The 25,815-nt window shown below is 38.5% G+C and overlaps 1 protein-coding gene across 1 annotated transcript in view; it reads right to left on the bottom strand.

The window, feature by feature from the left end:
- Positions 1 to 25,815, bottom strand: part of LOC128661264 (zinc finger protein 585A-like) — a 185,106-nt gene that overhangs the window by 63,458 nt on the left and 95,833 nt on the right. The window contains exon 5 of the mRNA XM_053715538.1: positions 19,395 to 19,459. Coding sequence (XP_053571513.1) covers positions 19,395 to 19,459 — 65 coding nt within the window. The remainder of the gene's footprint in view (positions 1 to 19,394; positions 19,460 to 25,815) is intronic.

Raw genomic sequence — 25,815 nt, 5'->3', positions numbered from 1 at the left:
AATATACACTTGAGTGTACACCAGGATTTGCAATACACCACCGTGAATACTGTGGAAGTGTATCCTTTACAGCAACTGTCTAATTCAACTTTAACATGGATCCTGCATTTCCTTCAATTACAGACCTTCCCCCAACAGGGGCCACTATTACAGAGTCGGATGCAGACGCAGGAGCACAGGCCCTGGGAGCACAGATTGGGACAGTTACATATACCCATGATGATGCAGCAAGGATCCTGTTTGCCCCCATCAATAGAGCAGCCACTGGTGAGACCCCTGTAAACATTTATTATAACCTGTTAAAATTAAAGAAGCGAGAAATTGACCTGACACTACATGGTAGCTATCTATCTGAATACCATAGATTGAGTCACATACCTAGAGGCTTTAGAGTAAGGAATATCCCAACCATAGGTAGGGATAACCAGACTTTAGGAGAAAATGGTGCCATATATTGAACAAATGTTCTTTAGATTTGATCTTACTTGTAGTCGAAGAGGTCACAAACATCCTTAATAAGGTTAGGATAGAGATTGTGGCATTTGAGCAAACACACAATGAGACACTGACAAGAGACCAACAAGAAAATTGGCTAACAAAACTCCAACAACAAATTGACAAATATAAATCAGAACTTATAGTTTTCAAAAATAGAAAATTAGACTCAGTTAATGCAGATTACACACAGGGGAGAGTCTACAATTGGCTTAGCAATATAACACAGGACAGGACCAGGAGATCGTATAGACCCAGGAGAGTCCAATTTACAACTATAGATACAAGTGGAGCAGAGTCATCTGAACCTGACACCAGTATAGTGCGTAACACACAAATGTCACCTAATACATATACCACACAATCTCCATACCATGACCCATACAGACCCACACGCTGCAACAGGCGGAGGATATAGTAGTTAATCTCAGTAATCATGTCCTTACAATAGCGGAGCGTACAATCCTTAACAAAGGATTATCCTTTGTACCAAGCCACAACATTGCAGAGATAGACCTTAAACTAGATTTGTACAAATTAAACCGCACTTTGAAAATAAAGGAACACTTCCAACATGTCCCGCAGATATTTGAGCATACTAGTCCGGTACAAAAGTGTAAGAAGCCTAGCACTTTGAACCTCAAAGAAAAGTATGGAAAACAGCACCAAAGAATATGTGGCTTGTGGGGCACGGAACCCAGGATCTGCCTTATCCTGCAAGCACTCCAAGCAAAAATAATGATTTGTTCCAGCCACCAATAATTAAAAGACCTTTATTTCTTCATTAATTGGGGTCTTAGACAAACATACAACGTTTCAGACCTGCTATAGGTCCTTAGTCATGTACATGACTAAGGACCTATAGCAGGTCTGAAACGTTGTATGTTTGTCTAAGACCCCAATTAATGAATGAAATAAAGGTCTTTTAATTATTGGTGGCTGGAACAAATCATTATTTTTACTTTTGAACCTCAAAACAGCAGTGCTAGTACTAAGACCTATATGAGGCTAATAGCACAGGACATGGAACACCAAAGAATAAATAAGCCATGGAGACATAACCTCACTCAGATAGAGAGGGCAGCTATTAAGTTCTTTACAGGATGATCATACTTTGATCATCCGCCCGGCCGATAAGGGTGGGTGCCATAGTTCTCATGAACTATGACGATTACAGAGAGGACATTCTAACACAGTTAGTTGACAACAATACCTATAAAGTGTTGCACAATGACCCCCACAGTCAAGTTCAAAAAGAATTGGATGGGATTCTGAAACTAGGTTTTCGAACAAGGATTCCTTACTGAACAACTATATGAGTATTGCATTACCACACATCCTAGGATTCCTATCCTATACACCACCCCCAAAATACACAAAACACAGGACCCATCCCCCAGGCGCCCAATAGTTTCAGCAGTACAGTCACTTACACAGCCCGTGGCAAAGGTTATTGACATCCTCTTACAACCTATTGTGAATAATGTGAGATCTTACATATCTGACACTAATGATTTGATCAGAAGGATGGGGGATGTGGGTTGTGGAGACTGGTGACATCCTGGTTACCCTGGATGTCAACAGTCTCTACACCATTATCCCTCATGACACTGGTCTTATGGCTACTAAAAGACACCTCATTGACAGTGTGCAGTATGAGGGGACCACCTATTGAATTTCTTATGACACTTATGGAATTCTATAAGAAAGAGTGTAGAGTACTGGCACATAGTTTAGTGTATATAGGAATATATGGAACTGGTAATTGTTTCCGGTGCTTACCCACCTAAATTATAACATAGGGAAGAAAAAGAGGTAAGAGAGAACCTCAAGGAAAGCAGGTGGTTTAGACTAGCACTCATTCCTATCTAACATAATTAAAAATTAACTTTTAATAAGTAAATTTAATACCTGCCTAAATACCAAGTGTACCAAATTAAAACTAAGTCTCAAATGTCCCCCTGTTTCCTGGCCGATAGCAGCTCCCCTCGGCTTCAGGTGACAGGGGACAACTTGGACTCTAATTTAAAAACAACAACATTCACCAACGTGCAAATGAATGCACAAATTGTTTGGCAGCAAACTAGTTTCGGCTGTACTATCAGCCTTTCTCAATGCTATGGACAACCGAGGCCCGGGTGCCACCCCCTTTATATAGCACAAAGTTCAAACCTATCAGCCTATCATTGATTCCTGTGATGATACTCCTACTCATCATCCAATCCCTGTTAGTTTCAGTATTCTGACGAGCATAACTTAAAAGCCCAACAGATATTAACATGTTAGAAAAGTGGCACATAACACAATGTTGTATGTATTTAGTTTAAATTCTATTATGTGTTCTCCACTGTGTATTATCTATTGTTGTGCTTTCCGATTCGTGTTTAAGTGTTAATCCACATACGGCTCTGAAATTGAGAAAAGCACTCACGCAAGGGAGCCAATTTCATTGGTCCACACAGACATACCCCTATTTGACGTTATCCAATCGGATAAACATCCTCCGTGAGTAAACAAAGCAAAACCGCAACCGGAACATCACTGCACAATAGAGCCAAACAAGCTATTTCTCTGTTATTGATCAAGCAGATTACCTAAACTCAGGGGTATTGGTATCATTCTATTCCCTGTGTAAGTAAAGCTAATGTCAGAAGCTAATGTCAGAATGTCAAAAGCGGATCTATTCCAATGTAACGCAGGATTAGGGGAGTTTGTACGAGCTTGTCACTGATTGGATTACCATTTGTATCCTATATATTAAAACTCTAAATAATGCATTAATTATAAATATAGGAGGCAAATTACCCTCCAATATTTCCACCGCATGCGCTCGTATCATATTGTGACATTGTTTCATATATGAAACAAAGATCACCCTATAACATATGACATTTTACTCAAACAGAGTGTGTTTCCTTAAAATCCTTACTGCAGTAAATGGTACATATAACCATGGCATGTTCCAATATTGTTATGTGTTGTCATGGATGGATTACTACCATAGGGGAAATTTATGTGGGTTACCAAAGTATATTTCACACATAATGTTGATCTATAAGCTCTTCAGATACTTGTTATTAAACTTTAGGTTCGCAGTTATGAAGGTTTGTCAGATATAAATGTAGGACTGTGTAAGTGTGTAGAGACTTCTAATAGTGGATATAGCAAAAAACAAACGTAGAGTGTACAGTTAATCTAACATCATATTGCCTGTGAGAGCACCTTACTGTCTTAGTGTGAAAACACATATTGGTATTATGCAATATTAGGCAGATGTCATTTATATATTGTACATTTATCTAGTGAACATTACATAACGCAGATCAATGTCATTTGCATATAAAGTTATTAGAGAATATACTTTGGAATAGGTTAATGATATACGAAGTGCTATGGGCGGCCATTATTACACCATTCAAATTTGTTGGTTGTTCCACAAAACTAATATGATATTTTATATCGATTAGATACTCATTTTTAGAAACTTACTACCTCTCTTATGGTAACTTCCTATATCTAATTACATCCAACTTGGACTTGTAATATAGGATATTGGAGTGGAGATTGTTAGTTCTGAAGTCGGGTTGGGTATAATTCAGTAAATATAATACATAAATAGTAATTAGTACTTTTTGTGATAGAACAATGCGAAGATCGAATAAAATAAAGTAAAATATAATAAAATAGATTGATGGAAAAAGCTAAATCTCATGAAATATCATCAACATTCAAACATGGTTTTTAAAGAAATACCCAATAGTTATTGGCCTCGTTCATCTCCATTGGGTATAATTGAATTTATCTGAAGAATCCAACCTGGTTTCCTTTTGGAGTAGGGGTATTTTCACAGTTACCCCCTCTAATTCCAGGTTTGATTTGTTCCAGACCCCCAACATTTAAACGAGGCCAGTTTTGCCTGAGTGACACTGTAGAAAATGTTTTGCCACACTCGTTATTTTTTGCCCTTTTCTGAATCTTTCTGTGCATTGCGGATGTTGCTATGGTGTTCTGTCATTCTAATGTTTAACTTACGGGTAGTCATACCTGTGTAGATTTTGTCACATGAACATGATAGGCAATAAATAACGTTTTCGCTCTGGCAATTGATATGGGCTTTTAATTCTCCAGGTTTTACAGAATCTGTCTATCATAGTATCTTTTTTCACCATTACTGGCAGATATTACAATGTCCACATGCAATTTGTGCATTCATTTGCACGTTGGTGAATGTTGTAGTTTTTAAATTAGAGTCCAAGTGTCCCAGTCACCTGAAGGGGCCGAGGGAGCTGCTATCGGCCAGGAAACAGGGGGGGGACATTTGAGACTTAGTTTTAATTTGGTACACTTGGTATTTGAGCCGGTATTAAATTTACTTATTAAAAGTTAATTTTTAATTATGTTAGATAGGAATGAGTGCTAGTCCTATAACCACCTTCTTTCCTTGAGGTTCTCTTACCTCTTTTTCTTCCCTATGTTATAATTTAGGTGGTGTAAGCACCGGAACAATTACCAGTTCCATATATTCCTATATACACTAAACTAGTGCCAGTACTCCTACACTCTTTCTTATTGGCTTATTTTTGGAATAGTACTAAAACTTATCCCACATTCTAATAGAGTTACTAGAAGCACAGTTTGCATACAGTATGGGCCTCCTTTGATTTAAGTGCAGAGATGCAGAAATGGTCAGAGGACATTGGTTAAATTAAACATCAGACCTTAAAAACAAAAACACCCAAGATGGGGAAATTATACCCAATGGAATGAACGAGGGGGCAATAACTATTGGGTATTTCTTTAAAAACCATGTTGAATGTTGATGATATTTCATGAGAGATTAGCTTTTTCCATCAATCTATTTTATTATATTTTACTTTATTTTATTCGATCTTCGCATTGTTCTATCACAAAAAGTACTTAATTACTATTTATGTATTATATTTACTGATTATACCCAACCGACTTTCAGACTAACAATCTCCAACTCCAATATCCTATATTACAAGTCCAAGTTGGATGTAATTAGATATAGGGAAGTTACATAGAGAGGTAGTAAGTTTCTAAAAATGAGTATCTACTCGATATAAAATATCATATTAGTTTTGTGGAACAAAACCAACAAATTTGAATGGTGTATAATGCCGCCCATAGCACTTACGTATATCATTAACCTATTCCAAAGTATATTCTAATAACTTTATATGCAAATGACATGATCTGCGTTATGTATGATCAACTAGATAAATGTACAATATTAAATGACAATCTGCCCTAATATTGCATAAATACCAATATGTGTTTTCACACTAAGACAGTAAGGTGCTCTCACAGGCAATAAGATGTTAGATTAACTGTACACTCTACGTTTGTTTTTTGCTATATCCACTATTAGAAGTCTCTAACTACATACACAACGTCCTACATTTATATCTGACAAACCTCTCATAACTGCGAACCTAAAGTTTAATAACAAGTATCTGAAGAGCTTATAGATCAACATTATGTGTGAAATATTTACTTGGAACCCACATTAAATTTACCCTATGGTAGTAATCCATCCATGACAACACATAACAATATTGGAACAATGCCATGGTTATATGTACCATTTACTGCAGTAAAGGATTTTAAGGAACACACTCTGTTTGAGTAAAATGTCATATGTTTTAGGGTGATCTTTTGTTCATATATGGAAACAATGTCACAATATATACGACGCATGCGGTGGAAATATTGGAGGGTAATTTGCCTCCGATATTTATAATTAATGCATATTTTAGAGTTTTAATATATAGGGATGACAAATGGTAATCCAATCAGTGACAATCTCGTACAAACTCCCTAATCCTGCGTTACATTGGAATAGATCCGCTTTTGACATTCTGACATTAGCTTCTGACATTAGCTTTACTTACACAGGGAATAGAATGATACCAATACCCCTGAGTTTAGGTAATCTGCTTGATCAATAACAGAGAAATAGCTTGTTTGGCTCTATTGTGCAGTGATGTTCCGGTGCGGTTTTGCTTTGTTTACTCACGGAGGAATGTTTATCCGATTGGATAACGTCAAATAGGGGTTATGTCTGTGTGGACCAATGAAATTGGCTCCCTTGCGTGAGTGCTTTTCTCAATTTCAGAGCCGTATGTGGATTAACACTTAAACACGAATCGAAAGCACAACAATAGATAATACACAGTGGAGAACACATAATAGAATTTAAACTAAATACATACAACATTGTGTTATGTGCCACTTTTCTAACATGTTAATATCTGTTGGGCTTTTAAGTTATGCTCGTCAGAATACTGAAACTAACAGGGATTGGATGATGAGTAGGAGTATCATCACAGGAATCAATGATAGGCTGATAGGTTTGAACTTTGTGCTATATAAAGGGGTGGCACCCGGGCCTCGGTTTGTCCATAGCATTGAGAAAGGCTGATAGTACAGCCGAAACTAGTTTGCTGCCAAACAATTTGTGCATTCATTTGCACGTTGGTGAATGTTGTTGTTTTTAAATTAGAGTCCAAGTGTCCCTGTCACCTGAAGCCGAGGGAGCTGCTATCGGCCAGGAAACAGGGGGACATTTGAGACTTAGTTTTAATTTGGTACACTTGGTATTTAGGCCGGGTTTAAATTTACTTATTAAAAGTTAATTTTTAATTATGTTAGATAGGAATGAGTGCTAGTCTAAACCACCTGCTTTCCTTGAGGGTTCTCTTTACCTCTTTTTCTTCTCTAACTTATGGAATTCTGTCTTACCAGAAATTATTTCCACTTTGAGACATCATTTTACCTACAATTGACAGGCACGTGCGATGGGTCTAATATGGCCCCATCGTATGCCAAATCTATATGTCCCAATTCGAGAATCAATTTCTGTGGAATATAGATACATCCTCGGTAGTATTTTATGTAAGATACATCGACGATGTGTTTATAGATCTGGCGGGGGGGGGGGGGGGGGGGGGGCGACAAAAAATACTGGACTAGTTTGAGGATTGGAATAATACCCCTACTCCAGTGAGGTTCAAAATGACACACCATGATACAGAAAATACAATTTCTTAACCTCAGCATCTTTATACAAAGAGAATCCTTAGGAAACCACGGCTCTTTACAGTAAACCCACTGACAGAAATTCAATCTTAAATGCCACCAGCTGCCACCCACCAGCTTTATTGAAAGGCATCGTTAAATCTCAGATGACTAGGGTTATACGTAACAATTCCAATATAGCAACAGGGGTCTCACAATTGCAACTCATGAGGGACAAGTTCTTGCAGAGGGGCTATAAGAAGCAGGTAGTCGACAATGTCTTGATAGAAGTGCTACCTCACACACAACACAGCCTCATCTACAAGGAAACGCCAACAAAGAAAGATAACAGATTAATTATGGCAACAACCTTCTCGCCCAACACCACGGACGCTGGAAGAACATTAAGAGAGCATTGACCAGTGGTCAAATCAGATCCTAAACTGACATTCACGCACAATCTAACGCCCATGATAGCTTATCGGAGGGGCACCAACCTCAGAGACATTCTAGTACGGACAGACACGAAACAAAGTTATATGCATACTGCCTGTGTTAACATCAAAGGCTCATACAAATGCCTAGGGTGCACTACATGCAATGGCTTAGTAGCAACAAAGAATTTCCACCATCCACATACAAATAAAGTATATACCATCAAACACTCAATGTCTTGCAACACTACATTTGTAGTATATCTCCTGTTCTGCCCATGTGCACGATTCTATGTTGGCAAAACGAGCGGCACACTACGCGAAAGGATGGCCAATCATAGACGAGCTATACGAGTAGCGCTGTCTCAGGGAGAATCTAACCAACCCGTAGCCAGACATTGTGCACAGATGGCACACCAAGTATCTACCATCAGGTATATCCTGATTGATCACATTCCCCCTTTGGACAGGGGAGGTGACCGCAACAAAGCCCTCTTAAGGCGAGAGGCAGAATGGATATATAGGTTGGTCACCATAGCCCCAGGAGGTTTAAATTCTCCTCCAGACTTTAAGGCACTTATTTAGAGGGGAGAAACATACTAGGTACAGTTGGTTACTTTAAGAACTTATTGTAGCTGGATGTTGATAATCAGGCCCCTCTAGGGGTAGATTACTCGACACACATAGCACATTGATATTGGGGGGGGGGACACGGAGGTGTTCCCTTTAATTAACAGTTCACTGTCCCCTATAGCCAGTTACCCAGATTTAGGCTCCTTAGTCTCTAACTATTAAGCAGCCCTATCGTCATATGTACCTATATTCCCAACAAGAAGAAGACAACAGAGGAATAATACATCTTAAAAATATGATGCACAGATAAATTGTACATCAAGAAACAGGGAATGATGTCCAGGATGGATGAATAACAAGGGGAGGATGAAACCCACCAAGGGCACTAGTTGAGATAACCTATGTATGAACATACAAACAGAGCCACTAAGACTGTGACTAATTCTACTTAATATGATTGCATAACAGGCAAGCTGACTACTACGGGACAATATGGTGTACAGAGACAGTATAATTTGCTAATGGCACACACTTGTTGAGGTCATTTGATGAAGTCCTGAAGATAATTGGGCATACATTATATGTATACCAAAGAAATAGGATTATTGCATGTTCTTTTTTTAATTTAATTTTTAATCCAATTTTCTTCTTTTTAATGTCCCCTTTTATTTTTAATTTGTCTTTTACTTTCAACCTGTACAACACTATGCGTAAATATGCTTGTACATTCTGTGTACTACACACACATGTAGATACAATCTAACAGTTGCAAAAACAATAATTTTATATTACACACTATTAGAGGAGATTGTTTCACCTTGCAACTTATGGACAGGTACCCTCCAAAAAAGTCTGTCCCAAGTGTGATTTTGCAAGTATAAACAGAAAATCCATTTACGTATCAGAGCGCAAAGTAGATCCGGCGCTAGCCGGTTACCATACCAACATGGATAACATAAACAGATACTTAGCGCAATAGTAGCCACTACAGGTAACTTAAGGTTTAGAAACAAGTTTAATAGCAAGTCGGAGAATTTGTGGATATGGGCATGTAACTAAAATGTAAACTGTCAATGACTACAACATATTCGACCCATTTTCATAATAGAGGGATATTATATATAATTCAGTGCACTGGTAGGCACCATAGTTAAGCACACAATTTGACATTTGATGAGTACAATAACCATGAATGGTGCACTTTATTTTTTATTTTTCATTTGCAAGATGCTTTGAACACATTTTCTATTTTTATTATTTTAGCAATTGATCGTAATACCCGGAAATACAAATAGTTAAACCAGTTCCGGTATGCACACAGTGGAACGCAGGAGATGCGTTCCCACACACACTGTTTTGGCGCCAGTTCACTGAGTTCCACACTAATAGACACAGGTATTTGATATTGTTTAATCACATGTATTGGTATATATGTTTGTTTGCTTGACACTACGTTTATGCTGATGACGGGGAGCAAGTCCCTGAAAACGTTCCATTAAAGATTCTTTTCTTCACTAAAAAGACCTGAGAGTGCATCCGTTTTCCCAGGAGTATATATATATATATATATATATATATATATATATATATATATATATATATATATTATATTATATATATATATATACACATACATACATACATACATACACACACACACAATCGCACACACATATATGTTTGTGTGTGTGTGTATGTATATAATATATTTATTTTTTCTTCTTTTTTTAAACATTTTATCTTGACTGAAAGTTAGCCCTGCTCATATCTAGGAATCCAATACAGGCATATAGCAGTGGGGTGGGGGGGCTGCTCCTTTCAGAAACGCTGTGTACCTAGCTGATATCAAATACATTGTAGATTCAGTTAACTCAGCAGCTAGCTAGCAGAAGGACTGCTGTTTTAGCCTTTTTGGCAGCCGTGGGGTTAACTGCATCTGCTATGTATTTAAGCAGTTTCTCAGAGAGCAGGAGATTGTGTGGGAGGTTCCATAATGATTACATACCCTACGTTTCAGACTGCAGATGTCCCTAGGGGGAAATATAAGTAAGTGGCTTTCCCTCCTCTTCACATCTCCTTTATGGGCTCTGCTTGTTGACTTCTATAGATTGATCGGCTGCTACTGAGATCACAAACAGAAAGTGAAAGTAAAACAGCCATTTTACAAATGTGTGCTAAAAGCAAACACTAGATGGAGCTGGTTTGCAAGAAAACACATACAAATCAATGCAGTACAGCCACATCTGAGGATTTTTTTCTAGCAAAAAATTGTGTACTCTGTGCGTTTTTTAAATCACTGCAATTAACCACGGTTTTATATAGCATATGCGATTAATCGTGCAGCCCTAATATATATATATATATATATACATACATATACATACAAACATACAGATTGTTATTGGCTCACCCCATTGGCTCACCCCATGTGTTCAGTTAGAAACCAGTAGTGTGTAGTATCTTCTACCTAAATCATGAATGAAAAATGTTTGTGTTTCAGGTAACTTTAATGATACTACACCAGCCGCTTATACTTCAGTGCATCACTAGGTACACTTAACACTACTCAGTAGGCACTACACCTGGGTTAACTCAAGCAGAATACATATATATTGATTCAGGCAATGATGGAAACTAAAAAGTACAGACCAGTGATTTCTCACTTGTATGGATCTAATTATTCCCTAGACCATGCACATGGACTCTCACAGGTGGATTTTCTATGTATTTCTCTTGTTTGGGATCATCTATGTGAAATTAGGGTGAAATAATACATTTATTTGAATGCTCATCTATAGGGTTTCTGTGCTGCTGGGGAGCTCAGGATGTAAATCTGCAGGGAATGACAGCTCTAATCTTTGTGGTCACTGGAATTTAATTTATATTTTCTGTGTCAGAGTAAATGCTTATTTGGGCTCTAGCTATTTATCTGAACCCTGGGAAATGATGGGTTCATTTTATGCAATTTGTTTCCTGCAATAATAGAACTTAAAGCAATCTTGATAGTTTTGATGGTTCTGTCTTCTAGAAAAAAAAACTTTAAAGGGATAGGAATCCCTACTTTTTTTCTTTCAAGATATAGATAGAGCATGACATTTTAAATAATTTTCTAATTTCACATTTTATTATTATTTGTCTTCATTATCTTTGTATCTTGTTAAAAAGCAGCTTGTCTCTCTTTATATGACAATTAAAAACATGGTGGGGGAGGGGCATATGAGGTGGGAGGGGCAGAGGAGGTAGGTAGGTGGAGAAAAAAGGGGGTGGGGACCCTGTCACACTTTTTGCCAGAGGCCTTGGTTGGTCTCAGTCTGCCCCTGTAAATACATTTATACAAACTAATGTTATTGTCATAAAGGGCCTTTGTCAGCTGTAAAACACAAAGACCTAAATACCATTGAGGAGGTAAATTGTGAAAACTAAGTGATAAAAAACATTTATCGCCATTAAAGTCTATGGAGAATTTTTTATGACACCACCAGTTTCCAAAGTTTACCACCTCAATGAAAACATGGCCAAAGTATGATCTGTTATAAACCATATTGAAAAAGCACTTAAATCTATGCTTAAAAGGGACAGTCTACTCCAGAATTTTTATATTTAAAAAAAGATAGATAATCCCTTTATTTACCATTCCCCAGTTTGCATAACCAACACGGTTATATTAATATACTTTTTACCACTGTGATTACCTTGTATCTAAGCCACTGCAGACTGCCCCCCCTATCTCAGATCTTTTGACAGACTTGTATTTTACCCAATCAGTGCTGGACTCAAAAAACTCCACAGGATTGAGCACATTATCTAAATAACACACATGAACTAGCAGTGTCCTTGCTGTAAAAAGCTATAAAAATAATAGAGAAAAGATAAAGAGGCAAGAAATTAGCATATGTGCCTATCTAGGTTTAGTTTTCAACAAAGAATACCAAGAGAACAAAGCAGATTTGATGCTAAAAGTAAATCTAAAAGCTGCTTAAAATTGCATTTCCTAAATGAATCATGAAAGTTTAATTTTAACTTTACTTTAACCCCTTAGCGACCAGACCATTTTTCAATTTTCTTACCGTTATTGACCAGGGCTATTTTTACATTTCTGCATTGTTTGTGTTTAGATGTAACTTTCCTCTCAGTCATTTACTGTACCCACACATATTATATACCGTTTTTCTCGACCAATAAATTGACTTTCTAAAGATAACATTATTTTCATCATATCTTATAATTTACTATAAAAAAAATTATAGAAATGATGAAAAAAATGGAAAAAACCCCACACGTTTTCTAACTTTGACCCCCCCAAAATCTGTTACACATCTACAACCACCAAAAAACACCATGCTAAATAGTTTCTAAATTTTGTCCTGAGTTTAGAAACACCCAATGTTTACATGTTCTTTGCTTTTTTTGCAAGTTATAGGGCAATAAGTACAAGTAGCAAATTAGCGATAGTTACATTGTAACACTGATATCTGTCAGGAATCCCTGAATAACCCGTCACATGTATATCTTTTTTTTTTAGTAGACAACCCAAAGTATTGATCTAGGCACATTTGGAATATTTCATTACACCATTTCACCGCCAAATGCATTCAAATAAAAAAAAAAAATCATTAACTTTTTCAAAAATTTTTCACAAACTTTAAGTTTCTCACTGTAATTATTTACAAACAACGTGGGCAATTATGGCACAAATGGTTATAAATGCTTCTCTGGGATCCCCTTTGTTCAGAAATAGCAGATATTTAAGGCTTTGGCATTCCTTTTTGATAATTAGGAAGGCGCACCACACTTGTATTATGCCCGGCAGCGAAGGGGTTAATTAGGTAGCTTGTAGGGTTAAATTTTAGCTTTAGTGTAGCGATCAGCCTCCCACCTGACACAGCTCACCCCCTGATCCCTCCCTGACCCCTCTCAAACAGCTCTCTTCCCTCCCCCACCTCACAATTGTCACTGCCATCTTAAGTACTGGCAGAAAGTCTGCCAGTACTAAAATAAAATGCATTTTTTATTTATTTATCTGCAGTGTTGGATCCCCCCATCAGCTCTCTAACCATCCCCCTCTACCTATATGCCGCCATCTTCGGTGCTGTCTGCCAGTACCCAGTTTGCTGAAAAAAAAATATATATATTTTTTTATATACAAAAAAATTTCTGTAGTGTAGCTGCCCCCCTCAATTCCCTACACCCTCCCAGATCCCTTTCTTAACATTTATTCCCCCCCTCCCTCTCCATCCTTCCCATACATTTTCTGAATGTAAATGGCGCGCACATCCCGCAGAATTGCACACACTTGAGGGACACAGGATCCGAAACTGACTAGCGATGGGCCGTCCACCTGCCTACTTGCTATGGCTCCCACCCACCAACGATCAGCACCATCGCTGGCTGATGCAGAGAGGGCCACAGAGTGACTCTCTCTTCATTGATGGGTAAAAAGGGTAATGCAGTGCTGCCGCAATAGCGAGGCATTACTGCAATACCCTGAGAGCGATCACGATTGCTTCCAGCTCTTGAAACTCCAGAGGATGTGCCAGGCACGTGCTTGGTTGTTAACAACCATTTTTTGTAGAACTGTTTGGCATGTCCTTGGTCGTTAAGGGGTTAAACTCATAAACCTGATCCTGCTACATATCTGCCCCTAGTAAGTCTGAGCAGGAGTGATAAAATCATGTTAAACAATACAAGTGTTGCTAGCAAAATAGCACTGACAACCCTTTGTCTACTCAGTAACAAGTTACAATTGGTTTCTACAAATAAGGCAAAACTATGTGGGGAGGGGGGTTTGGCCATTGGAAAAGTGTTAATCTGTTTGGAAAGTGTAATCACTAGGCCTGTGTGTTAGATTAAAGCAACACCACACACAAGTCTCATGAAAATAAATTGTTCTATATCCTATTAAGCCAGGGCTGTCCTCTGCGCTAGTTACCGTGCGCCCCTCTGCGCTAGTTACCGTGTGCCCCTCTGCGCTAGTTACCGTGCGCCCCTCTGCGCTAGTTACCGTGCGCCCCTCTGCGCTAGTTACCGTGCGCCCCTCGATAAAGCAGAACTAATATGAACTAATATGCACTTTGGGGGCTTCTGGTAGGTCGGCAAGCAAGAGCCCTAGAACTTGCCCTGTGCAACTGGACATTGGTGGTAAATATTATTATTTGTGTGTTTAACAGATGCAGCTAATCATTCCCATACATTCATATCTACACATATATTTATTTATAATATAACACTTTAGCTGTTGTCTGCTTTACAAATGAATAAACTACACCTGTGTGATGACGCGTGAGCTGCACATTATACACATTACATGATACTCAGTGTCTAATACTGATTTATATAACGTTTTATCTTATTCCCCTGCCCTGTGTGTAGCTGCTGTAAATGACTAACTCATAAACATAACTTGTGCTACAGTTGTGCTTCTGTGTGTATTAACCCTTCACTGGCACAGAGAGCTGCACAGTGTGTATTAACCCTTCACTAGCACAGAGAGCAGCACAGTGTGTATTAACCCTTCACTGGCACAGAGAGTAGCACAGTGTGTATTAACCCTTCACTGGCACAGAGAGCAGCACCGTGTGTATTAACCCTTCACTGGCACAGAGAACAGCACAGTGTGTATTAACCCTTCACTAGCACAGAGAGCAGCACAGTCTGTATTAACCCTTCACTAGCACAGAGAGCAGCAGTGTGTATTAACCCTTCACTAGCACAGAGAGCAGCACAGTGTGTATTAACCCTTTACTAGCACAGTGTGTATTAACCCTTCACTGGCACAGAGAGCAGTACAGTGTGTATTAACCCCTTCACTAGCACAGAGAGCAGCACAGTGTGTATTAACCCTTCACTGGCACAGAGAGCAGTACAGTGTGTATTAACCCTTCACTGGCACAGAGAGCAGTACAGTGTGTATTAACCCTTCACTGGCACAGAGAGCAGCCCAGTGTGTATTAACCCTTCACTAGCACAAAGAGCAGCACAGTGTGTATTAACCCTTCACTAGCACAAAGAGCAGCACAGTGTGTATTAACCCTTCACTGGCACAGAGAGCAGTACAGTGTGTATTAACCCTTCACTGGCACAAAGAGCAGCACAGTGTGTATTAACCCTTCACTGGCACAGAGAGCAGCCCAGTGTGTATTAACCCTTCACTAGCACAGAGAGCAGCACAGTGTGTATTAACCCTTCACTAGCACAGAGAGCTGCACAGTGTGTATTAACCCTTCACTAGCACAGAGAGCTGCACAGTGTGTATTAACCCTTCACTAGCACAGAGAGCTGCACAGTGTGTATTAACCTTTCACTAGCACAGAGAGCAGCACAGTGTGTATTAACCCTTCACTAGCACAGAGAGCAGCACAGTGTGTATTAACCCTTCACTAGCACAGAGAGCAGCACAGTGTGTATTAACCCTTCACTAGCACAGAGAGCAGCACAGTGTGTATTAACCCTTCACTAGCACAGATAGATGCACAGTGTGTATTAACCCTTCACTAGCACAGATAGATGCACAGTGTGTATTAACCCTTCACTAGCACAGAGAGCAGCACAGTGTGTATTAACCCTTCACTGGTACAGAGAACAGCACAGTGTGTATTAACCCTTCACTAGCACAGAGAGTAGCACAGTGTGTATTAACCCTTCACTAGCACAGAGAGCTGCACAGTGTGTATTAACCCTTCACTGGTACAGAGAACAGCACAGTGTGTATTAACCCTTCACTAGCACAGAGAGTAGCACAGTGTGTATTAATCAAAAAAGCAGCACTTTAGGCAAAGGAGTAGCAGGGCAATCAAATATTTCCCACAAGCCAGTTTAAATATGATTGTACAGTGCAATCATACTTAAAGGGACAGTAAACCTTAAAAATAAGTGCAGAATTATATAACATTATTTAGGTGCTATAGCTATAAACGCCTTTTTTACCTTTTAATTTGTTAAAAATATGGCGCTTTTACAGACCCGCTCTCTGCTGAGCGGGTCTGTTATATTTAGTCAGCGCATCGGGCCAGCTGTATAGTCACAGAGAGCGGGTCTGTAAAAGCGCCATATTTTAACAAATTAAAAGGTAAAAAAAGGCGTTTTATAGCTATAGCACCTAAATAATGTTATATAATTCTGCACTATGTGCAGAATTATATAACATTATTTTTAAGGTTTACTGTCCCTTTAAACTGGCTTGTGGGAACTGCTTTTTCCTTACTTAGAATTGGTGCATGTAAATAGGATTATTTGTTGTTTTTTATGAGATATGCATATATTTGTATTTTATGTATGTGTTTCATTTAATTGTATACAGGTGTATTGGTCCCTTTAAATAGAGGTACTATCACCTGACAAACTTACCCTATGATTAAGTGCCTAATAGGGCACGAAACTAGTCAGGGAGTTTGGAGCTGTGTATATTTTTTTAGCACATGTTTTAAATAAAAGTTATATTTTTTAACTATTTGATTGCCCTGCTACTCCTTTGTCTAAGTGCTGCTGTACTTGCTTTTTTGAATCTTACATTTTCAGCTACACCGGCCGTTTCTACGCAGCCTAGCACCCCTGTTACCTGTCAGCTGCCTGGATCCGCCTCTGCACATTGATTGCGCCGGAACTCCTTGCCTGTAGCAGCTTGGTATTGTTTGTTTGAATCACACAGTGTATATTAACCCTTCACTAGCACAGAGAACAGTACAATGTGTATTAACCCTTCACTAGCACAGAGAGCAGCACAGTGTGTATTAACCCTTCACTAGCACAGAGAGCAGCACAGTGTGTATTAACCCTTCACTGGCACAGAGAGCAGCACAGTGTGTATTAACCCTTCACTGGCACAGAGAGCAGCACAGTGTGTATTAACCCTTCACTAGCAAAGAGAGCAGCACAGTGTGTATTAACCCTTCACTAGCAAAGAGAGCAGCACAGTGTGTATTAACCCTTCACTAGCACAGAGAGCAGCACAGTCTGCATTAACCCTTCACTGGCACAGAGAGCAGCACAGTGTGTATTAACCCTTCACTAGCACAGAGAGCAGCACAGTGTGTATAAACCCTTCACTAGCACAGAGAGCAGCACAGTGTGTATTAACCCCTTCACTAGCACAGATAGCTGCACAGTGTGTATTAACCCTTCACTAGCACAGGGAGCTTCACAGTGTATATTAACCCTTCACTAGCACAGAGAACAGTACAATGTGTATTAACCCTTCACTAGCACAGAGAGCAGCACAGTGTGTATTAACCCTTCACTAGCACAGAGAGCAGCACAGTGTGTATTAACCCTTCACTAGCACAGAGAGCAGCACAGTGTGTATTAACCCTTCACTAGCACAGAGAGCAGCACAGTGTGTATTAACCCTTCACTAGCACAGAGAGCAGCACAGTGTGTATTAACCCTTCACTGGCACAGAGAGCAGCACAGTGTGTATTAACCCTTCACTGGCACAGAGAGCAGCACAGTGTGTATTAACCCTTCACTGGCACAGAGAGCAGCACAGTGTGTATTAACCCTTCACTAGCAAAGAGAGCAGCACAGTGTGTATTAACCCTTCACTAGCACAGAGAGCAGCACAGTGTGTATTAACCCTTCACTAGCACAGAGAGCAGCACAGTGTGTATTAACCCGTCACTGGCACAGAGAGCAGCACAGTGTGTATTAACCCTTCACTGGCACAGAGAGCAGCACAGTGTGTTTTAACAATTAACTGGCACAGAGAGCAGCACAGTATTAACCCTTCACTAGCAAAGAGAGCAGCACAGTGTGTATTAACCCTTCACTAGCACAGAGAGCAGTACAGTGTGTATTAACCCTTCACTGGCACAGAGAGCAGCACAGTGTGTATTAACCCTTCACTGGCACAGAGAGCAGCACAGTGTGTATTAACCCTTCACTAGCAAAGAGAGCAGCACAGTGTATATTAACCCTTCACTAGAACAGAGAGCAGCACAGTGTGTATTAACCCTTCACTAGCACAGAGAGCAGCACAGTGTGTATTAACCCTTCACTAGCACAGAGAGCAGCACAGTGTGTATTAACCCTTCACTAACACAGAGAGCAGCACAGTGTGTATTAACCCTTCACTAACACAGAGAGCAGCACAGTGTGTATTAACCCTTCACTAACACAGAGAGCAGCACAGTGTGTATTAACCCTTCACTAGAACAGAGAGCAGCACAGTGTGTATTAACCCTTCACGAGCACAGAGAGCTGCACAGTGTGTATTAACCCTTCACTAACACAGAGAGCAGCACAGTGTGTATTAACCCTTCACTAGAACAGAGAGCAGCACAATGTGTATTAACCCTTCACTAGAACAGAGAGCAGTATAGTGTGTATTAACCCTTCACTAGCACAGAGAGCAGAACAGTGTGTATTAACCCTTCACTAGCACAGAGAGCAGTACAGTGTGTATGAACCCTTCACTAGCACAGAGAGCAGCACAGTGTGTATTAACCCTTCACTAGCACAGAGAGCAGTACAGTGTGTATTAACCCTTCACTAGCACAGAGAGCAGTACAGTGTGTATTAACCCTTCACTAGCACAGAGAGCAGCACAGTGTGTATTAACCCTTCACTAGCACAGAGAGCAGCACAGTGTGTATTAACCCTTCACTAGAACAGAGAGCAGCACAGTGTGTATTAACCCTTCACTAGCAAAGAAATCTGTAGTGGGTATTAAACCTTCACTAGCACAGAGAGCAGCACACAGTAAGTTGAACAGCACTTACTTCCCCATTGCCTGGCACAAGCAGGTGAATAACAAGCATTAACATAACAATAACATTTATAACAATTATAAACTTTTTAAGAAGAACAGAAAGTGACTAACACATTTATCACACAATACACACAGCCTGACTCACTCACCCAGCAACAGCTGCATAGGAAGTAAATGGGAGGGGAATAAAGGTCCGTCCAATACTGAACTACATCTCCCAGAATACATGTAGAGAAGTCACATGTTAACCAACAGCCAATCAGACAAAATTAAAAATGCAAACATTTCAAAGACAAATTGGATGCTTTTTAATATTGTTTAAATGCTGCAAATTCATTAAAGGGACATAATACTCATATGCTAAATCACTTGAAACTGAAGCAGTATAACTGTAAAAAGCTGACAGGAAAATATCACCTTAGCATCTCTATGTAAAAAAGGAAGATATTTTACCCCACAATCTCCTCAGCTCAGCAGACTAAGTTCTGTGTAAAAAGTTATACTTCACCTGCTCCCAGCTGCAGGTAAAAAAATAAAAAAATTGAAGAAATGAACAGCAGCCAATCAGCATCAGCAGTGCTGAGGTCATGAACTCTTACTGTGATCTCATGAGATTTGACTTAACTCTCATGAGATTTCATAGTAAGCTGAATAGGGAAATAATATGAGAGTGCACGAGGCTCATCCCCTAAGCACTAAAATGCTGCTTAGAAGTCCTTTACAATGGAATGTGGCTACTGAGAAACTTTTGTGATAAAATATCTTTCTTTTTTACATAGAGATGTTCAGGAGATATTTTCTAGTCAGCTTTTTACAGCTATGCTGCATCACTTTCAAGTGTTTAAACATTTGGGTATTATGGCCCTTTAAATTAGTAACTGAGCACATTGTCACTGTCATATCCTCTACTAGTACATTACAGCTACACTATATACATAAAGCTACACAATATATATTAGCACTTTCACTAGCACTGAGCACATTGTCACTGTCATATCCTCTACTAGTGCATTGCAGCTACACTATATACATAAAGCTACACAATATATATTAGCACTTTCACTAGCACTGAGCCCATTGTCACTGTCATATCCTCTACTAGTGCATTACAGCTGCACTATATACATAAAGCTGCACAATATATATTAGCACTTTCACTAGCACTGAGCACATTGTCACTGTCATATCCTCTGCTAGTGCATTACAGCTACATTATATACATAAAGCTACACAATATATATTAGCACTTTCACTAGCACTGAGCACATTGTCACTGTCATATCCTCTACTAGTGCATTACAGCCATACTATATACATAAAGCTACACAATATATATTAGCACTTTCACTAGCACTGAGCACATTGTCACTGTCATATCCTCTACTAGTGCATTACAGCTACACTATATACATAAAGCTACACAATATATATTAGCACTTTCACTAGCACTGAGCCCATTGTCACTGTCATATCCTCTACTAGTGCATTACAGCTACACTATATACATATAAAGCTACACAATATATATTAGCACTTTCACTAGCACTGAGCCCATTGTCACTGTCATATCCTCTACTAGTGCATTACAGCTACACTATATACATAAAGCTACACAATATATATTAGCACTTTCACTAGCACTGAGCACATTGTCACTGTCATATCCTCTACTAGTGCATTACAGCTGCACTATATACATAAAGCTACACAATATATATTAGCACTTTCACTAGCACTGAGCACATTGTCACTGTCACATCCTCTACTAGTGCATTACAGCTACACTATATACATAAAGCTACACAATATATATTAGCACTTTCACTAGCACTGAGCCCATTGTCACTGTCATATCCTCTAGTGCATTACAGCTACACTATATACATAAAGCTACACAATATATATTAGCACTTTCACTAGAACTGAGCCCATTGTCACTGTCATATCCTCTACTAGTGCATTACAGCTACACAATATACATAAAGCTACACAATATATATTAGCACATTCACTAGCACTGAGCACATTGTCACTGTCATATCCTCTACTAGTGCATTACAGCTACACAATATACATAAAGCTACACAATATATATTAGCACTTTCACTAGCACTGAGCACATTGTCACTGTCATATCCTCTACTAGTGCATTACAGCTACACTATATACATAAAGCTACACAATATATATTAGCACTTTCACTAGCACTGAGCCCATTGTCACTGTCATATCCTCTACTAGTGCATTACAGCTACACTATATACTTAAAGCTACACAATATATATTAGCACTTTCATTAGCACTGAGCCCATTGTCACTGTCATATCCTCTACTAGTGCATTACAGCTACACTATATACATAAAGCTACACAATATATATTAGCACTTTCACTAGCACTGAGCACATTGTCACTGTCATATCCTCTACTAGTGAATTACAGCTACACTATATACATAAAGCTACACTATATATATTAGCACTTTCACTAGCACTGAGCACATTGTCACTGTCATATCCTCTACTAGTGCATTACAGCTACACTATATACATAAAGCTACACAATATATATTAGCACTTTCACTAGCACTGAGCCCATTGTCACTGTCATATCCTCTACTAGTGCATTACAGCTACACAATATACATAAAGCTACACAATATATATTAGCACATTCACTAGCACTGAGCACATTGTCACTGTCATATCCTCTACTAGTGCATTACAGCTACACAATATACATAAAGCTACACAATATATATTAGCACTTTCACTAGCACTGAGCACATTGTCACTGTCATATCCTCTACTAGTGCATTACAGCTACACTATATACATAAAGCTACACAATATATATTAGCACTTTCACTAGCACTGAGCACATTGTCACTGTCATATCCTCTACTAGTGCATTACAGCTACACTATATACTTAAAGCTACACAATATATATTAGCACTTTCATTAGCACTGAGCACATTGTCACTGTCATATCCTCTACTAGTGCATTACAGCTACACTATATACATAAAGCTACACAATATATATTAGCACTTTCACTAGCACTGAGCCCATTGTCACTGTCATATCCTCTACTAGTGCATTACAGCTACACTATATACATAAAGCTACACAATATATATTAGCACTTTCACTAGCACTGAGCCCATTGTCACTGTCATATCCTCTACTAGTGCATTACAGCTACACTATATACATAAAGCTACACAATATATATTAGCACTTTCACTAGCACTGAGCCCATTGTCACTGTCATATCCTCTAGTGCATTACAGCTACACTATATACATAAAGCTACACAATATATATTAGCACTTTCACTAGAACTGAGCCCATTGTCACTGTCATATCCTCTACTAGTGCATTACAGCTACACAATATACATAAAGCTACACAATATATATTAGCACATTCACTAGCACTGAGCACATTGTCACTGTCATATCCTCTACTAGTGCATTACAGCTACACAATATACATAAAGCTACACAATATATATTAGCACTTTCACTAGCACTGAGCACATTGTCACTGTCATATCCTCTACTAGTGCATTACAGCTACACTATATACATAAAGCTACACAATATATATTAGCACTTTCACTAGCACTGAGCCCATTGTCACTGTCATATCCTCTACTAGTGCATTACAGCTACACTATATACTTAAAGCTACACAATATATATTAGCACTTTCATTAGCACTGAGCCCATTGTCACTGTCATATCCTCTACTAGTGCATTACAGCTACACTATATACATAAAGCTACACAATATATATTAGCACTTTCACTAGCACTGAGCACATTGTCACTGTCATATCCTCTACTAGTGAATTACAGCTACACTATATACATAAAGCTACACTATATATATTAGCACTTTCACTAGCACTGAGCACATTGTCACTGTCATATCCTCTACTAGTGCATTACAGCTACACTATATACATATAGCTACACAATATATATTAGCACTTTCACTAGCACTGAGCCCATTGTCACTGTCATATCCTCTACTAGTGCATTACAGCTACACAATATACATAAAGCTACACAATATATATTAGCACATTCACTAGCACTGAGCACATTGTCACTGTCATATCCTCTACTAGTGCATTACAGCTACACAATATACATAAAGCTACACAATATATATTAGCACTTTCACTAGCACTGAGCACATTGTCACTGTCATATCCTCTACTAGTGCATTACAGCTACACTATATACATAAAGCTACACAATATATATTAGCACTTTCACTAGCACTGAGCACATTGTCACTGTCATATCCTCTACTAGTGCATTACAGCTACACTATATACTTAAAGCTACACAATATATATTAGCACTTTCATTAGCACTGAGCACATTGTCACTGTCATATCCTCTACTAGTGCATTACAGCTACACTATATACATAAAGCTACACAATATATATTAGCACTTTCACTAGCACTGAGCCCATTGTCACTGTCATATCCTCTACTAGTGCATTACAGCTACACTATATACATAAAGCTACACAATATATATTAGCACTTTCACTAGCACTGAGCCCATTGTCACTGTCATATCCTCTACTAGTGCATTACAGCTACACTATATACATAAAGCTACACAATATATATTAGCACTTTCACTAGCACTGAGCACATTGTCACTGTCATATCCTCTACTAGTGAATTACAGCTACACTATATACATAAAGCTACACAATATATATTAGCACTTTCACTAGCACTGAGCACATTGTCACTGTCATATCCTCTACTTCTACTAGTGCATTACAGCTAAACTATATAAATAAAGCTACACAATATATATTAGCACTTTCACTAGCACTGAGCACATTGTCACTGTCATATCCTCTACTAGTGCATTACAGCTACACTATATACATAAAGCTACACAATATATATATTAGCACTTGCACTAGCACTGAGCCCATTGTCACTGTCATATCCTCTACTAGTGCATTACAGCTACACTATATACATAAAGCTACACAATATATATTAGCACTTTCACTAGCACTGAGCACATTGTCACTGTCATATCCTCTACTAGTGCATTACAGATACACTATATACATAAAGCTACACAATATATATTAGCACTTTCACTAGCACTGAGCACATTGTCACTGTCATATCCTCTACTAGTGCATTACAGCTACACAATATACATAAAGCTACACAATATATATTAGCACATTCACTAGCATTGAGCACATTGTCACTGTCATATCATCTACTAGTGCATTACAGCTACACAATATACATAAAGCTACACAATATATATTAGCACTTTCACTAGCACTGAGCACATTGTCACTGTCATATCCTCTACTAGTGCATTACAGCTACACAATATACATAAAGCTACACAATATATATTAGCACATTCACTAGCACTGAGCACATTGTCACTGTCATATCATCTACTAGTGCATTACAGCTACACAATATACATAAAGCTACACAATATATATTAGCACTTTCACTAGCACTGAGCACATTGTCACGGTCATATCCTCTACTAGTGCATTACAGCTACACTATATACATAAAGCTACACAATATATATTAGCACTTTCACTAGCACTGAGCACATTGTCACGGTCATATCCTCTACTAGTGCATTACAGCTACACTATATACATAAAGCTACACAATATATATTAGCACTTTCACTAGCACTGAGCACATTGTCACTGTCATATCCTCTACTAGTGCATTACAGCTACACTATATACATAAAGCTACACAATATATATTAGCACTTTCATTAGCACTGAGCCCATTGTCACTGTCATATCCTCTACTAGTGCATTACAGCTACACTATATACATAAAGCTACACAATATATATTAGCACTTTCACTAGCACTGAGCACATTGTCACTGTCATATCCTCTACTAGTACATTACAGTTACACAATATATATAAGCACTTTCACTAGCACTGAGCACATTGTCACTGTCATATCCTCTACTAGTGCATTACAGCTACACTATATACATAAAGCTACACAATATATATTAGCACTTTCACTAGCACTGAGCACATTGTCACTGTCATATCCTCTACTAGTGCATTACAGCTACACTATATACATAAAGCTACACAATATATATTAGCACTTTCACTAGCACTGAGCACATTGTCACTGTCATATCCTCTACTAGTGCATTACAGCTGCACTATATACATACAGCTACACAATATATATTAGCACTTTCACTAGCACTGAGCCCATGGTCACTGTCATATCCTCTACTAGTGCATTACAGCTGCACTATATACATAAAGGCACACTATATATATTAGCACTTTCACTAGCACTGAGCACATTGTCACTGTCATATCCTCTACTAGTGCATTACAGCTGCACTATATACATAAAGCTACACAATATATATTAGCACTTTCACTAGCACTGAGCACATTGTCACTGTCATATCCTCTACTAGTACATTACAGTTACACTATATACATAAAGCTACACAATATATATTAGCACTTTCACTAGCACTGAACA

The sequence above is a fragment of the Bombina bombina genome, chromosome 5, assembly GCF_027579735.1.
Source record: "Bombina bombina isolate aBomBom1 chromosome 5, aBomBom1.pri, whole genome shotgun sequence".
Classification (NCBI taxonomy): domain Eukaryota; kingdom Metazoa; phylum Chordata; class Amphibia; order Anura; family Bombinatoridae; genus Bombina; species Bombina bombina.
Note: the sequence above shows the minus strand (reverse complement) of the source record. Positions and strands in the feature narration are given on the sequence as shown.